We start from the raw sequence: 17,240 nt of genomic DNA, 5'->3' as shown, positions 1-17,240 counted from the left end.
TTCTTAGCAGTTGACTCTTTTGTGCCTACAGCCCTTGAGGGTGAGATGGAGGAGAGAGAGTGATAAAAACCCTGGGGTAAAGTTGAAAATTCAGCTTCTGTTTATTTACAAAAATATATATGTATATGTATATAATATATATTAAACCCTCCCCCAGCTCCCACAATTATCTTTTTACTTCTACCCGCCCCCCCACCCCAGCCTTTTTAAAACAATAGGCTTCCTGGCTCCAGAGGCAGTTCCTCAGGGAAGGGTGGACAGCAGCGGCACCAAAGTCCTACAGGTCGAGGGTCCCTCCGTGCTCCCTGAGGACAGGGTGGGTGAGGGGAAGGCTCAGTCCTTGAACCCCTGAATACTGCAGAGAATGCGCTTCTGGTGTGCGGGCTGTGTGATCCCCATCTGCGCCAGGTCCCTGTGGGCAAGGAGGGGGAATCGGTGAGTCTTGGGCCTCAAGCCCCAGCAGGCGTCCCCCGCCCGGGCCCCCAGGGTCCTCACTCGGCCGTCAGATCCAGCACACACTGCATGGTGTCCAGCCCGGCGGAGTGGAAGTGCAGGATGTAGCGTTTCATTCGGATGGACTCCAGCCATTCAGCCACGCTCCGGTAGGGGATCCCATCTGAGCCACTCAAGCTGGGCAAGCGAAGGGTCACCCTGTGGGACATGGGCTGCCTCAGTCCCATGCAGGGGGATGCAGGGCTTTCCTGAACCCGGGGCTCTGCCTCTGTGCATCTGCAGGCAGCATTCAAGTTGGCTGTCTGAGCACAGAGATTATCTAGACTTTGTGGATTAGCCCGGCCATTGTCAGTGAACCCACTTCCTGGCCGGTTTCCTGGCAACAGCAACGGGCAGGCTGACAGTCCCGCTGCGCTGACAGACCTGGGGCAAGCGGCAGCCTCGCAGGTCCAAACGGAAGGTACCACCAGCCCGCGTGCACTGCAGTGGCCAGCTTTGGGCAACCGATGGGGGCCAGTAAAGACATGAAGTATCGACTATCCCAGCTGAGAGGAAGCAGGGAGACGAGGTGAGCAGAGGCCCTGGAAGGCCAGCGTGGTCTCGGCTTTTTTCAGGGTGGCCCCCCGAGTTCTGGGAGCAGCCCCCTGCTCGCCACCTCCAACCCTGGCTGTTATTCTTGCACTCTGACACCAACAATACAATGAGTGTTCCTGTCCTAAAGCCAGCCAGAGCCAGAAACCATTAGTAAAGTAAATCTGCTGGGGGAAAATATCCAGCATTCCAGAAAGATTAGCACATGCGGTCTCCAGTGTATAAGGGAGTTGTGCTCCAAAAGATAGTTCCAAAAGTTGGAACTCAGAGCACATTTTCTCCCAGAAACAAGGTTATATATGGTGGTTTGATACAGAGGCCAGCACGCCAGGGCTGCTTTACCCGATAAAGCATTTGAAGCCTTGCCCGTCTCTCCCATCTTACCCACCCCCGCAAACAGTTGATTCTCCATATTCTGGCAATGTTTTTGGTAAAACACAATGATCATGTCCCTCCCATGGACAGTTTTAAAACATTGGTCAGTAGTTCTCTAGGCTCAGGATAAAGTCCAGACTTCTCTGCACCCTGCGCTGTTTGCAATTGGCATGCCCTCAGTTCCCCAACCCTTGATGGCTACGGGATCTGGGCGCCTTCCCAGATCCCACAAGGTTGCCCTTTCTCAGTCACGACGCGCACCCCCCGTCTGCCTCCTGTTGGTTTCTCTGTCTTCCCCACCCCATTCTAAGTGGCCAAGCTCACTGGAGCGGGTATCAGGTTGGTAGCTCTTATATGTACTTTGCATCTTAGCGTGTTTGCTTCCCATCTTCCATCAAACCAGAGCTATGGAGGGCGAGACGCCGCATCTCCTCCAGCAGAGCGCTGTCTTCCCAAAGGTGCAGATTTGGGGCTGCCTCCTATGCCTGACTCTGTTGGGAGCTCCACAGGCCCAGCGCTCGGTGGATGTGGCCAAATGTCCATTTCCGTTCTCCTAGATCTGCCCTCCCCGGGGTGGTTACCTGGGATCGAAGTTGGCAATGGTTCGCAGGGAGTGGGGGTTGGCATGCAGATGCTCCAGCTGTGCCTTCAGCTGGTGGAAGGGGGGCCGATGGGCACAGTCATGGGCCCAGCAGTCCTTCATGAGTTCATAGAGGCGGGCAGGGCAGTCCACGGGCGGGGGCAGCCGGTACCCATCCTCAATGCTCTTCATTACCTGCAGCGAGGAAGAGGGTTAGAAGCTAAGCCAGCAGGCCACGAGGAAGCTCTGTTCACACGAGATCATCGTAGTGGAGCCTCTAGACCCCCTGACCAGGATGGCCATAGTCAAGACAACAGGGCATGAGGTGAAGGGGACGAAAGTGGATAGGAATGCAGACAGACTGTGGGTCAGAAAGAAGAAATGAGGCCATTGGCAGGAAAGGGCCGTGGAGGATTTGGGGAGGGAAACACCTGGGCTCACCTCCTGATTGCTCATCTCCCCGTAGGGCTTGTCCCCAAAGCTGAGCACCTCCCACATCACGATTCCAAAGCTCCACACGTCGCTGGCCGCGGTGAAGATCCGGTGGGCAATGGCTTCGGGGGCTGTCCAACGGATGGGGATCTTCCCTCCCTAACAGGGCACGTGGGGCAGAAGGCTGATGTGTTTCGGGGCACAGAAGGGCATGGGAAGTTATTGTGTCCACATGAGCATGCATCGTGTGCTGTGCACATACTGACTGTATGTACGGCATGTAAGTGTGTGTGTGTGTGTGTGTGTGTGTGTGTGTGAGTGTGTATGTGATTAGTACAAGGCTCTAACCTGGGTTTCATAGGTGCCGTCAAAGTTGTCCAGGAGGCGGGTCAGGCCAAAGTCAGACACCTTGCAGGACAGGTTCTGACTCACCAAGATGTTCCTGGCGGCCAGGTCCCGGTGGACATAACTGTGGTCACTGAGGTAGTTCATGCCAGATGCTATGCCCTGCAGCATGGCCACCAGCTGCCCAGGGACCAGCTGGTCCTCCCGTTCCTGCAGCAGGGAGTGGGCAAGTGAGGGGATGGGCTGGGTCTCCTCTTCCTGGACCCAGAGCCAATGCCCAGGGCTCCGTGGCTCATCCCCCTTCCAAGCTGGTCCTCCGCCCTCCTTACCCTCAGGAAGGCATCCAGGGCTCCGTTCTGCATAAACTCCGTGATGATCATGATGGGCTTTCCTGAGACACAAAGCGCAGATCACACGGCGGCCGTCTCCACCCAGAACCACACTTCCTGCCTCTGACAGCACATCCCCCTCCACTTCCGGTGGCCTCACCCCTCCTCTGCCACTCCCTCCCGGCGCGCTCTTGGACACCACCCCTCCTCGTACGCTTTGTGACAACGCCTTCCAGGTGCAGAATGTGCGGGTGGCTGAACTGGCCCATGATAGTTGCCTCTCGAAGGAAGTTCCACCACTGGCCGTCGGGAGATGTGTCTTTCAAGGTCTTAATGGCCACAGTCTTGGCACCCTGGCTGGGCGTTCTCAGGGACCCTCGATATACTTCCCCAAACTCTCCTGGGTGGAAAGAAAACAGGGTCCTGGCCAGATGCATGGTCAGGCTCCCCAGGGGGACAGGCAGCGATATCTCCAGTCCTCCAGTTCCCTTTTCTTCTCTGGACCAGAGGATCAGAAACATGGTGTACCTTCCTCCCTGAGACAAGGGCTTGGCTGTACTTCCCAGGGCCAGGGGCCGGGCGTCTGGAACAGGAGTGCAGCTTTGCAAACTGTTCGGCACTGTCTCCCCAGTTAGCAGAGCCCTGATACTCAGGAGGTGCTGGGTGAGTGGGGGTCATGCAGTGGGGCTGGGTTCTGTTCACGAAGGGCAGGCTGGTCAGGGCCAGTACACAAGTGGCCGGGGAGGCTGACCACTGCCGCCTCTCTTCCGCAAGCTCCTCCGGTCACTTGGCCACACAATCGGCAAAGACACTGCTGAGCTTTGTTCTCTGTTCAGATCCATTTTCCCTGGTGACCCAAGGGATCAGGGCAGCCCAAGGACACTGGGCCCCTGGTGGGGTGGAATGTGGGGCTAGGAAGGCTCTGAGTCCCTCCCATGTTTGGGAACCATCTGAGAACAGCCTGAGCCTGGGCACAGCGACCCCCCCTCCTGACAAAGATGATGTGTTTAACGCTCTTTATCAGAAATTCCATAACCACAAAAGCAGATGGTGCAGGAGGCGGGAGCTGCTCCAGGACACCTGATAAGGGGGTTAAAACATGAACACAGTGGTTGCAGGACACAGGGTAGAGCAGGGAGGAAACTCATCTGGGAGCTCTTGGGCCAGAGGAGAGGCCGGCTGGGGTCCACTGGGAAGGGCCGGAAGGAAGGGGCCTGCTGGCCGCTCTGTGCTGCCACACAGGCAGAGGGGACCACAGGGCTCACCTTCCCCTATGACGGTGTCCACAACCAGCCAGGCCGGGTTGAGCTCCTGGGTGAAGTCCAGGGCTCCCTGGGCAGGGTCCTCATATGCCTGGAGGTCCACGTAAGGCTTCAGCCACAGCTTGTCCTCTGCGGGGAGAACAGAGAGGGCTCAGCCCAACTCCAGGGCTCAGGAGTACTGGGGGGAGGGGGAGGGAGGGGCCAGCAGACCCCGGTGCTCATTCTTCTGTTCCCCGAGGAGTCCTGTCCTGGCTGAAGTGAAAGACAGTCTCTATCCTCATCAACGACGTCTGCATAGCGCAGCCATTCCTCCTGCCGTCTACATGCAAAGCTCGTGTGTCCTCACCATCCAGGGCCCAGAGCTGGGGCCCGGAACCCAGACCCGAAAGCGTGTTCATGGCCTCAAGTTACCCAATCGTCCCATGGCTCATTGACCCTAATTCCTCGCCTCCCTCCCCCCGCTGCTCACCGTACTCCTCCGGTCACTCCCTCCGGTCACTCACAGCTCAGTCACTCACAGCTCGTTCACATTCCAGACAAGCCTCGCTCCCGCTCTGTTACTTGGACGGCCCCTAGACTCCCCCTTTTGTGGGGCACCTAATGAGGTGACCAGGAAGCCCACATGCCTGGGAGGGCTTCAGGGAGCCTGCGGGCAGTCACCCTCCCAGCCAGCCTCAGCCCACAGACCCAGCCAGGGAGGATGAGGAAGGTTTGCCCGGAGCCCGGGTGCCGGTGCAGTGGCACCAACAGCTAACGGGCGATTGCACAGAGCCTCCGGGGGACTGTCAGTACGAGGTTAATTAACCAAAGTTAATTAAGTAGCAAAACACAAGAGCCCTGGGGACGAGAGAGCCCACCTGTGCCCCCAGAGTTGTCCTAGCAAATGTGGGGCCCTTGGTCCCGTCCCAGTGGCGCCTCCCAACACACACATGTGTGCACACACAGGTGCTCCTGGCTCACCTCTGTCCCCATCAGCGACACAATCGCGCTGCCTCTGCCGCCTCTGGTGCCGTCGCCGCTGAGCTTTCCTGTGAGGGTTGGGGACCAGGTTCTTCAGGGGCCCAGGACCACCTCCGGGGCCCAGACGTGCTGCAGCTGAGATTTCCCCAGAAACGGCAGGGGGTGGGGAGCGGGTGGTGCGGGGACACTTTGGTACTAGGGGGTGGGAGGGCTGCTGGGCGGCATTCAGCAGCTTCTGCCAGGGCAAAGGGACCCAGGGTGGTGGAAGTGGGGGGGTGGGTGGGGGGGACAGGAACAGCACCTGGAACGGAAGACAAGCATTCCAAGAAGCAGAGCTACACCCAGCAGCAGCCCAAAGATGATGGCCACGATCTCTCCTCCAGTCACAACCCTGGAAACTATAGGCACGTGGGGTGAAGAAGTCTGGGGGTGCTCAGAGCCCCCAGGGATGATGGAGGCTGGCAGGGCACACGGGGTGTGTGTGTGTGTGTGTGAGGCGGTCTCTCGGTGGCTTTGGGTGTGCATTCCCCAATTGGGGAGATGGGTGTGAGCGTGGGTGAGAGAGCCCGCGGAAAGGGCCCCACCCAGGGAGCACCAACCTGCTCTGTCTGTCAATGGACACTAACCTGAGGGGTTAGGAGATGGGACAGGATGCTGGCTGGCGGTATAGGCATCAGAATGTGCGTCTGGGGAGGAGGTGTGGTGTGACTCCGCACGGGGCCATCCGCCCAGGCAGCGTCTACGTGTGTGTGTGCCTGCGTGCCTGTGTGTGCGTGTGCGTGTGCGTGCGTGTGCGTGTGTGTGTGCGTGGACGAGGAAGGAAGATCACTGACTGGAACAGGGTCTGAGAAACCTCAGGGGGATGACAGTCGCATGTGTGTTTGCGACAGAACACAGAGTAACCCACCCACCTGGTGGGCTGGTCCGAAACTCATGGTCAGGGGAGAAGGGGCCAGGGCCCAGAGGGGTCAGCATCCGGACTCTGACGGTGTACGTGGTGTCCGGCTGCAGTTCAGTCAGCAAGACCCGGGGCTCTAGAACCATCTGGTACCGTTCTTCATCCTGTGGATGGGGACTCGTGTTACCTGGGCCGTGCCAAACCAGACCCGGTGGAGGAGAAGGGCAGCCCTGGGAACACGTGGGAGGGGTGGGCTGCGGAGTGATCGGGGTGGGCTGCGGAGTGATCGGGGTGGGCTGCGGCGTGATCGGCGTGGGCTGCGGCGTGATCGGGGTAGGGCTCCGGAGTGATCGGGGTAGGGCTCCGGAGTGATCGGGGTAGGGCTCCTCAGAGGGCTCTGTCCTGAGAAAGCCACAGGGTTCACTGCGGGCAGCTTTCTCCCATCCGGCGCCCCAGGAGAGGAACGCTGGAGGTGCTCCGCCGTGAGCTCACCTGGTTCAGCACGTGCAGCTCGTAGCTGAGGTTCCCCCCGGGGCTGCGAGGCCGGGACGCCGCCCAGGTCAGCTCCAGCTGCCGTGGCGCCTTCTTCACCAGCCTCAGGGACAAGCCTGACAGGGTCACTACGAGTCCAGAGGGAGGAAATCACTTAAGAAGCCTCTCCTTGCTTCCTGCTGGTCAGTGTGTCCCTGGGGTCCTATGCCCTCCGGCCTCCTCCAGGCCCTGCTGGCCCCCCAGACCCCTCACCTGCACGCCCCATGCTGATGCTGAGTGAGGCGCTGGCGGGCTTGGAGGTACCCAGCTCCGACACTCCGTTCTGGGCTTCAACGTTAAAGGTGTAGTTGGCGTCGGGCTCGAGGCCATCCACGCACACGGCGGCCGTGGTGAGCCCGCTGGGCCCCGGGGAGAAGCGCACGCTTTCCCCGCAGGGCTGGCAGGGCTCCCCGTCCGGCGCTGCTTCCCGACACTGAGAACACCCCACATCGTATCTGACATCCTCGCGTCCCCCCAGGTCTACTGGGGGCTCCCAGCGCAGGGAGAGCTGAGTCCCCGAAATAGAGAAGCTCAGGTTTCGGGGAACTGAGGGGGGGCCTGTGGGAGAAGACAGGCCATCAGTAGGAAGCAGCACGGCCCTCACCGGAGCTGCTGGCCCCTAGCCTTCTCCCAACCCCGATTCTCCAAGTCCTCCGCGGCCTTTGCCCGGAGATTCGATTCCTAGTGGGGAAAAGGTAGCTTAACCGCATCTCTGCGTTCCTCCAGGGAGAGCAGTGGTGCGTGTTTGGGGCCTTTAAGTGGCCGGCACCTTGGATGGTCCCCGATATCTGATAAGCTCTGGAAAGTTCGGACCCCAACACAGGTTTAGCCAAGGTCCTGCACCTCGTCACGGGAGGCCAGGTCCCGGCCCCGGACTCACGCGTGCATGCTTTGGCGGGGCCCTCCCCAGGAACGCGGTAGTGCCCGCTCTCGCAGGTGCACACGGTGGCCCCTTCAGACTCGGATGTGCTGTGTTGGGGGCACTTGAGACAACTGGGTGTGTCCACGTCCGCCCTGTAGGAGCCTTTCGGGCAGGCTGGAGAGAGAATGACACAGAGCCAAGGTTGTCCAGTGTTTTACTGGGAGAATCACACCCCTCCCGCAAATCGCTTGTGCTGGGAACACCCCCGCGTGTGTCTCCCTAGGGCCTTGGGACACTCCGTTTAAAAATCACTGACTTCACTCTGTATGACAGACTCTAGGTCTATCCACCTCATTACAAATAGCTCAATTTCGTCTCTTTTTATGGCTGAGTAATATTCCATTGTATATATGTGCCACATCTTCTTTATCCATTCATCCGATGATGGACACTTAGGTTGTTTCCATCTCTGGGCTATTGTAAATAGAGCTGCAACATTGTAAAGCAATTATACTCCAATAAAGATGTTAAAAAAAAAAAAAATCACTGAGATGGGCTTCCCCGGTGGCACAGTGGTTGAGAGTCCGCCTGCCGATGCAGGGGACACGGGTTCGTGCCCCGGTCCAGGAAGATCCCACATGCCGCGGAGCGGCTGGGCCCGTGAGCCATGGCCGCTGCGCCTGTGCGTCCGGAGCCTGTGCTCCGCAATGGGAGAGGTCACAACAGTGAGAGGCCCACGTACCGCAAAAAAAAAAAAAAAAAAAACTGAGATGGAGCGTCGGCTTCCTTCCTTCCCTTGGCACCCGGTAGACCCTCCCCCGAGTGGTCCCTCCAAGTTCTTACCACCTCTTGAGTCTCCTTACCGAGGCAGCCCTCGACACCGCCGCTGCCGCCTTCCTCGTAGCCAGGCTCACAGTGGCACCGCCCCACTGGCACCAACCACTGGCCGTCGGGGCTGCAGTGCATGCGGGGTACACCCGAGGGTCCAGGGGTGACGTGGGCGTGGGGCAAGCAGGTCCCTGCCACTTCGGCCAACCCGCCTGGTCCAGGGAGAGTGTCGGGGAATTGGGCCAAGCCGTGCACAGTCTCAGGGCAGCGCTGGTAGAAGACCCGGACAGACACCAGGGCCACACAGGCACCCGGGTTGTGGAAAGCGAGGTAGAGGCCTCGGCGGGTCAGGTGGCCCAAGGAGCAGCGCTCCACGTTCAGTTTCGCGGCTCCAGACGCAAGGTCTCGAATGGTGAAGCTCTGGTCTGCAGCCACTGTGGTTACCTGGGAAGAAGGGTGGGGAAGAGGGAAAATGGCAGAGTCGTGCTTCCTTCCCACGTAACAGAAACGACTGTTTGCTTAATACTTTGCAGTTTACACGGGCATAAACAGAGGGCTGATTACACGGGAGCTACCGAGCCAAGCATTTTTACGTGCATTACACTGTCGAGTCCGTGCAATAATCCTACAAGGTGGGATGCATCACCTTCCTCATTTGACAGATAAAGAAACTAAGGCTAAGAGAAGTTGAAGACCTCGAACAAGACGATACAGCTACTACATGGTGGGGCTGGGATTGGAGCCCAGCTGTGGGATGCTACAGCCCAGATAATTTCCACTCTTCAAAGGTGTTCCCAACCTCAGTGCCAACGAGGTGATCAGTTATAAAGTGTGTCATCATTCATTTATGACTAATAACAAACTTCACAACAGCTGCTCTTTGGAAAAAAATGAGAGTCCGTCCTATAATAATATGTTCCCTTCTCTTTTGCATTCCAGTATGTTTTCTTGAGTAGGAAAGAGAGGGAAGGGATTAAAAAGTAGCCTGCAGAGAACTGTCTTCCTACACAACTCTAGGGATACTTATGGGCGTGTGTCACACACGAATGTAGTGAGCATGGACGGGAAAAGTCCAAATACCTCTCCCCTGCCTCCGCCATGCCCTGCTCTTATCTCAGTGGATGCTTGTAAAAGCCTCTGGAGTAGATGAGGCTGACAGTCATACTATTAATAATAAAATATTATTATCACTCCTTTAAGACAAGGAAAAACAGCCCAGAGAGGTTAAGTGACACGCCCCACGTCAGGACGCAGCTGAAAAGGTGCTCAAATCCAGACCTTCTGGTTTCTAGTCCCACATTCTTTCCACTATTCCACACCTACGCTCTCTTCCTGTTTCTGCCACCTTCTCTTTTTCTGAGTGGAGTGGGGTCATGGAAGGGAGTGGGGCAAGGATCAGTGTCAGGGCTGAAATGGCCCCGAGGGGTAGAAGCACCTTCTGGAACAGGGGCCGCCGGAGCTGAATGCCCACATCCTGGTCACTCTCCATGTACAGGAGGTTGAAGGTCTCTTTGCAGCCCAGAGGCTCAGCTTCCCCAGGGAAACTCTTGCAGTCCCGCACAGTGAACTGCAGCTCCACGTGGACACGCGAGGCTTCCTCCCCCCGGTAGATCCAATTGGAGCGAAGCCAGTGGTCAGTGTCTCTGCTTTCTTGCACTGGGCAGTCCTGGTACATGTACAGTGGTGTCCCGTTCAGTATCTGCTGCACCTCACTCCACTGTGAGAGGAAAACGAGCGTCAGCCTCCAAGCCATCATCACCTGTTCCCCAAATGCTCAATTTCTAGAATGGATGGCGAGGAAGCTGGTGTCAGAGATGCCCAGGTTCACGCTACTTGTCCTGCCCTCTCCCCACCCCACGGCCCCAGGATAGTAGGTTAAATGTTTAGGGTCGGAGATTTCTTCGGATATAGCATGGGCAAGACAACACCCGCTTGACAACCCTGGCCAGCTCTGGACCCTTCAATGAGCCCCTCCAACTGCAAGAATATGAACACCATTTTTACCCTCAGCAGGGCTGTCAGGTACCCCAAAGGCAGATTTTTGTAGCAAAAGCTCATGCACAAAAACTTTCTGCCTATTTGTTCAGAGACGAGGAGACTGCGTTTAATATTAAGGCCTCTGACCTTTGGAGGGTGAGAACAAGCATAAAACTCTTCTGTAGGAGGGAATCTCACTCTCTACAAAATTCCTTCCAGTTACAGCCACTATCAAAAGCAACAACGGGGGCTTCCCTGGTGGCGCAGTGGTTGAGAGTCCGCCTGCCGTTGCAGGGGACGCGCGTTCGTGCCCCGGTCTGGGAGGATCCCACGTGCCGTGGAGCGGCTGGGCCCGTGAGCCATGGCCGCTGAGCCTGCGCGTCCGGAGCCTGTGCTCCGCAACGGGAGAGGCCACAACAGTGAGAGGCCCACGTACCGCAAAAAATAAATAAATAAATAAAAATAAATAAAAAAATTTTAAAAATCAACAACGGAAAGAGTTGGTTGGACCCCTAGATACCATCCAGACCATCCTTAACTTCTTTTACATTTAATCTTAATAATAATAACGGTCAGCACTAACGTAGCGCTTACCATGGGCCAGTCACTATTCTAAGCACTTTCGATGAGGAAACTGAGTCACAGTGAGGTTAAAGGACACATTGCCCAAGGCACCAGCTATTAAGAGGAGGAGCTGGGAGGTGCACCCAGACACTCTAAGTTCCAGAGTTTATGCTCTTAATCATTATGCCTCTATGTGCTTATTACAAAAAGTCAAAGAACAAAAACTTACATATAACAAGAAGTGAAAGTCCTCCCATCCATCCACCCATTCTTAACAACTTGGAGTAAAACTTTCCAGATCATTTTCAGTGCCTCTAGAGAAACATTTGAATTTTTTTTCGTGTGCGTGTGTTTTTAACATAATTTTAAAAAATATACGTGTTCTTCTATAACTTTTTTTTTTTTTAACGAATAAAAAGTCTTTGAAAGATGTCCACAAGAGTATATGGCTCTACCTAATTTTTTTAGCAATCCATAAACTAGTATCCCACTGTACGGATGTACCATAATTTATTTAATCATTCATCTATTGTTGGACATTTAAGTAACTTCTAGTGATTGTTTACTTTTTAAGTAAACATGTAGATTCCTGTACGATTTCTATAGACCTGCTGTATCAAAGGGTAAATATAGTACAAATTTTATCAGAAGATACTGCCAGACTGTCCTCCACAAAGGCTTTATCAATTTACACTTTCACAATGCAGGAGGGCGCATTTTCTCAAAACCTCATCAACAGGGGATATTAATGAGCTTTTTACTTTTGGCAATCTTATGGACAGAACAGCTTCTGGCCATTTTAATGTACCTTTCTTTGAGGAGGAGGTTGTGCGTTTCTCTTTTGTTCATTATCTATTTGTATTTTTATGCAGTTATGTATTTATAACTTTGCCTGATATTCTACTGCTATCTTCTGAGTGTTCATTTGGATCTTTTTTTTTTTTTACATTATAGACATTAATCATTTGCTCGAAATGCATATTTCATATATTTTCTCCGTCATGCCATTTAATTTTGCTAATGATGTCTGTGATGTTGACATACTTTAAAAATTTTTACATAATACCATTTATCTTCTTTCCTTTTTGTGTTGTGTATTTTGCTTGGGAAGCTCTCCCATCCCAAACTTATAAAGATCTTCTATATTTCTCCTAACATTCTTTTAGGTTTGGTTTTTAGGTTTAGACTTTAATCTTCCTAGAATTAATTTTGTTGTCTGTAGAGTGTGAAGATATAACTTTACCTTCTTCCTTTTTTAAAAAAAAAATTATGGACACCAAATTGTCAGTTTATTGACTACTCTATACTTTCCACATTGATTTGCAATTCCAGTGTTATCACATACTAAAATCTCTAATATGCGGGTTTGTTTGGGAACTTTCTATTCTGTTCCATTGACCTGAATATTCTCGTGCAATGCCAAATGTTTTAATTATAATTGATGTACTGTATGGTACATTCTGATATCTGATAGGACAAGTTTCCTATTTCATTCTTCTTCTTTTTTCAAAAGAATTCTCAGACATTCTTAAGTATATTCTCTGCCAGATGAACTTAAGAAGCTCTCAAATTCTATAAAATATTCCATTGATATTTTGGTTGCAACCCCCTTATTTTATAAAGAAGAGACTGAGGCCCATAGAAAGTTCGCTTTCCCAAGGGTTTTCATTGCTACTCGCAGCTTTGGGAAAAGGCGAGAAAAAGCACCCTTAACTAAAGTCTGGGGTGGCATGGGGGCAGGGGCAGAAGTATATGTTGCTGTGAGGCACGTATTTTTGTACTACGTTAGGAAGTTCAAAGATCAGACAAGGGGTGTCCAGGCTGCAGTGATAGAAGGCACCTAGAGCCTCTTCTTAGGAAGAAGCTGGGATGGGGAAGCCGGAATGGAAGGCTTGGGGTGAAGGTCAGGTGGAAAGGTGGTGGGGGTTTCATGCGCAGCTCATTAGCTAGACCACCAGGGCTGCAGCTGGATCAGGGGCAGCAGATGTTCCCAGCTATGACTCGCCTCCCCCAGTTCCAGCAGTGACAGATGGGGGAGAAGCAGCTGCTCAGGATCAGCAACAAGGATCCTTTCACTTATGGCTCTGGTTGCTACATAGATACATTCTGGGGAGCGTGAATCTGAATGTGTGTGTGTGTGTGTGTGTGTGTGTGTGTGTGTGTGTTTTGAAAAGATGGGGAGGGGGAGGGGGGGACAAGGCAGACAGTGGGAATGTGACTGCTGCTGTCTCCTCGCCTTCCTAGTACAAAGCTGTTGAGCCTGAGCTGCAAAAGGGGCCTTGCTTCCACTGCAGCCCAATTAGGGAAGAGCTATGTGGGTGGGGTGGCAGGGGAGGCCTGCGGGAGCCAGCAGACGGACCTGCAGCCCTCACTGTGGAGTGATCAGCTGCTTTATGAGATGAGGTGCCTGTCAGAGCTGGCCTAATCCAGGATTTTCTGAGCAGCCCCTCCTGTGGGATACATTATGGTTTAGTCTATTCATTCTAATGACAGGCCACTCCATGGGAGAGCCGAGAGTGGAGCCAGGGCCCTGGGACTCTGAGGGAAAGAAAGCAAGTAACTCCAACCCCAGAAATACAGGCTGGATTCCTCCTGGAGTAGGAAAGAGAAAAGGGAACCCCCAGAGGACAGGGTCTAGGACCAGAGGGAAGAGGCCTAAGGCCAGAGTCCTGGAGGCTGCAGCACCTGCAGAGGCTCCGGTGTTTCCAGGGCCAGCTCTGCTGAGTGACAGAAAGGTGCTCTATGGGACTCACAAGATCCTACCTCTGCTCACTGGGTCTTCGGAATATCCAAGGAGGGAAGGGGCTTGAAACGCATGGTGTGCCTGGGCTGGGGAAGGCGGGGGAGGTGTCAAGGGCTGAGGGACCTCTAATGGGGCAGCTTTTAACTCTGGGAGAGTCAAAGACCCTTTGAAGAATTTGATGAAAACTCTGGCTCTCTTCTCCAGAAAAAAAAAAAAAAAGTCCACATACAGCCACACAACTTCGAATACTCTTTTATGGGGCTCCCAGACCCCCTGAAACCTGTCTATGCAACTCCACTGGGATGGACGGACCCCAGATTGAGGACACTCTTCTATGCTTGGGTCTCAGCTCTCAACCATCCCAGGGATGGTCCATTCTCTTCCCAGGAGGTGTCACTCTCATCTTCCCCCAGGTCCTCACAAGTATTCAGCCCTCCCTCGCTGGGACAGGGAGAGGAGGAGCCAGGCTTTGAATCGGTCCCCAGGGGGTGAAGCCTGACACCCCCCCCCCAAGGCTCCACACATTCAGGAGGCTCTGATTCACCTCCCCTCCCCTCCCCCTCCCAGAGGAGACACTTCCAGTTTTTCCTGCTCTTTTCTACGTTCCTCCACCCACCTCACCGCCCCATTTCACACTGGCCTTCAGCCTTGAGCCACCCTAGGTCCTTCCCTCCCCTGACACTTACCCCATCCTCTGGGGGATCCAGCAGCCAGCCCAGCTCTCCCTGTGCCTTGCTAGTATCCATCAGCGTGACTGAAGGTGGAGAGAAAGGGAGCCTGTCATCTCTGGGGGAGAAGGCCCCCCGCACACGTGCAACCCACATTCCTCTTCCTGGGCCCCCCCAGCCCCAAGCCTTCAGCATCCCGTTAACAGCTGTGAGTTCCTGAGATTTAGGGGAGGAAACTGGCCCAGGAAGGAGGAGTGAAGGGCTACGATGATTAGTCTGTCTTTCTCCCGAGTGTGAAGGGAGGAAAGCAGAGTGGGGCAAGGGTTGGAGCGCTGGACCTTTGACCAAAGTCAACGCAGGAAGCGTTAGGAAGAGCAGCCCCAGAGAGGACGGGCAGCCTCTCACTCGGCGAGGCTGGTGCAGCCTGGGGGACCCATCAGCCGCAGAACTGGAAGGGCGGATGGGCGAGAGAGGAGCTCAGCCTCTGGGGGTCATGAGTGGGCTGGGTGTGGACAGGGGACTTGGGAGGGGGGTCCTGGGTGCAGGGGCTCCCTCCCCCTGGCAAAGGGCCTGCCTTGCCCCTGATTGGGGGTGCGGACCGGGGGTAGAGACACAGCGGAGAGTCCAGGAAGCGGGGGTAGTAGGGTCAGAGAGCATGCAAGTGTCCACATGGAAGGCTTGACCCCTGCCTTCCAGAGCCCCTGCCTCCCGAGTCCTAACCCATCCCCCAGCGGCAGGTCCCTCTGTCCCCCAGCCTAGGTTGGCATAAAGCGACTTCCATTTCTGACTTCAGAGGGTTCAGATCTCTGGGTTGGGCGCGTGAGGCCAGGGCTGCCTGGGAATGAGGGGTCCTCACCATTGCTGGGGTAGGAGGTCTGGACGCTGCTTCCGCCAGAAACTCACTCCCCACCCCCAGGAGAAAACTGCTGGCAGGGGCGGGGGTGACTGACCCGGGAAAGCAGCTGTTTGGGGTTAAAGACCAAAGACTGGCCTGGCCAGTCGATCGCCTGGCAGCCGGGCAAAACAAGAGCGCTGGAGAGGGGCTCTTGGAGAGGGCCTCCTCAGGAATGCCGACTCCAGGAGGAGGGGGAGGGGCGGGGCGGGGGGTCGGTACCTTCCATGGCGCGCGCCCCCGGGGGCGGCGTGGCGCAGAGAAGCAGCAGCAGCCCGAGCCCCAGGGGCCAGCGCCGCTCCATGGCACGGGGTCGGGACCTGGGACCGAGGCCCGGACGGCTGGGCCTGGGTGCGAGGACTGGGCGAGCGGGGCCGGCCGGACAGGGGCGGGGGGCGGGGCCAGAGCCCGGGGCGGAGTCCAGGCCTCACCTGGATCACCTTCTTAAAGGGACAGTAGGGCAGGAAGGAAACCTGTAAAACAGGTAATAAACTTCAAAAAGTGGAGGCGTCTTGACCGGAATGAGACTGCGGGCGCCGCCTAGTGGGTGGGATCGGGAACTGACTCACCCAGTGCTAATTCTAACCCTAAACCCAACCCTGTCTCGATCCAGCCTTTCGCCTAATTCCACCTCGAATTTGTATTCCTCCCTCTCCCTTTCTTCAGGGCCCAGCACTGTAATAGACTCAGGGGAAGGCCGGGTAAGAGACACATCTTGATGTTCCCGTCGGGGAGGCTTGGATGACCATAATGCAAGGCGAGGTTGGTTGGCAGAGGAAGCAGGCCCAGCCGGGCGCACACTGAGTCTCCAGGGAGTAGACTGTGTGAGCCGGGTTTCGGTGGTAGAGATTGGGCAACACGCGAGCAAGGGCCTGAAGCCAGGGAGCCTCAAGGGGCCTCCGGGAGTGAAGGGACCAGTTTGACGGCTGGGGCTCAGGATTGTCTTGGGAACCAGGCAGAAAGACAGGTGTGGGCCGGGGCAGGGAAGGTCTCGGTAAACATGTTAAGGAGTTTGAACGTTACCATGCCCTTTACGAAGCAACATGAGAAACGGGTGAGGGCTTCCGAGCGCGAGCGGTAGAGAAGCTAGTGGTGTAGACCCCACGGCCCTCCCACCTGTTGGAGACTGGCTTCCAGTATATTCGATACGTGTTTCTTCAGTTTCTACCCTGCGTGCAGCAAGCTTTGGAAGCTTCAGAGAAGAGTACGACAGTCTTGGCCCTAAACAAATTGTTGTCTGAGGAGTGTCGGGGGCCAGGGCGTAAGGCAAGCACACAGATGGCTAAAATGACAGGTAGGAGAGGACCCCAGCAGAGGTGCAAATCAGGGGTGACAGTGGCTCCAAGGGGAGTGGTCGTCCACTGAGGAACGGCGGCCAGCTGCACTCCTGGGGCCTCTCCTTCCTACAGCCCTCTCTGGCTCCATCTCATTTGGGTGAATTATTCATAGTTTTTCTATCGTTTAAATTGTTGCATGTTTTGGTCACCCTGGAGGAAGGGAGGTGATGCGTTTTAGGTGCTTATTTTATTTTCAAAAATTAATCCTTCGCGTGTTTCTTTTTTTATATACAGATAAGTATAAGAAGAAAATGGCTCATAGTTTCCCGGCCCAGACTAGCCTCACTGGCATAAATAAATAAATGTAATCCAAGTACATTAGTTGGAAAATTCACATTGAACAACAAAGAAACAAAATGGAAAGTAGAATCCTCCCTCCTCCCACCCTCCAATTCCTGTCCCCAAAGTTACACACCATCAATCGTCTATCGTGATTCACCCAGGATGTTTTCCCCTATGGACACACCATCATATATGTCTCGCTCTAACCCCTTCTCCCCCCGCCCAACACACACGCATGCTTTTAGAATGTATATACAGAGGGGCGGTAGGATACACAGGCTCTGCCCCATGGGCCTCTTTCTAAAGTAAAGGACTTCGGGAAGGAGGGGGA

General features: G+C 54.9%; 1 protein-coding gene across 1 annotated transcript; it reads right to left on the bottom strand.

The window, feature by feature from the left end:
* Positions 1-223: 223 nt before the first annotated feature.
* On the bottom strand, positions 224-15,594 carry EPHA1 (EPH receptor A1). The gene is made up of 18 exons (XM_030854073.3): positions 15,513-15,594; positions 14,417-14,484; positions 9,882-10,163; positions 8,482-8,890; positions 7,637-7,792; positions 6,970-7,314; positions 6,718-6,845; positions 6,239-6,389; positions 5,629-5,725; positions 5,328-5,395; positions 4,371-4,496; positions 3,320-3,505; positions 3,106-3,167; positions 2,780-2,986; positions 2,441-2,590; positions 2,001-2,194; positions 496-651; positions 224-412 (listed from the first exon to the last, which is right to left on the bottom strand). Exons 1-18 carry the CDS (start codon positions 15,592-15,594, stop codon positions 334-336), a joined length of 2,946 nt encoding a protein of 981 aa, XP_030709933.1. The 3' UTR covers positions 224-333.
* Positions 15,595-17,240: the final 1,646 nt, after the last annotated feature.

This window comes from Globicephala melas, chromosome 9 (assembly GCF_963455315.2).
Source record: "Globicephala melas chromosome 9, mGloMel1.2, whole genome shotgun sequence".
In the NCBI taxonomy this organism is placed as follows: Eukaryota; Metazoa; Chordata; class Mammalia; order Artiodactyla; family Delphinidae; genus Globicephala; species Globicephala melas.
This window is presented reverse-complemented; position numbering and strand designations above follow the sequence as displayed.

Coding starts and splice junctions, on each gene's coding strand:
- EPHA1 (XM_030854073.3), bottom strand. CDS start 15,594: ATGGAGCGGCGCTGGCCCCTGGGGCTCGGGCTGCTGCTGCTTCTCTGC. Junction 5,726..6,238: donor GTTTCGGACCAGCCCACCAG/GTGGGTGGGTTA, acceptor ACGTGCCTATAG/TTTCCAGGGTTGTGACTGGA. Junction 652..2,000: donor ATTGCCAACTTCGATCCCAG/GTAACCACCCCG, acceptor CATGTCCCACAG/GGTGACCCTTCGCTTGCCCA.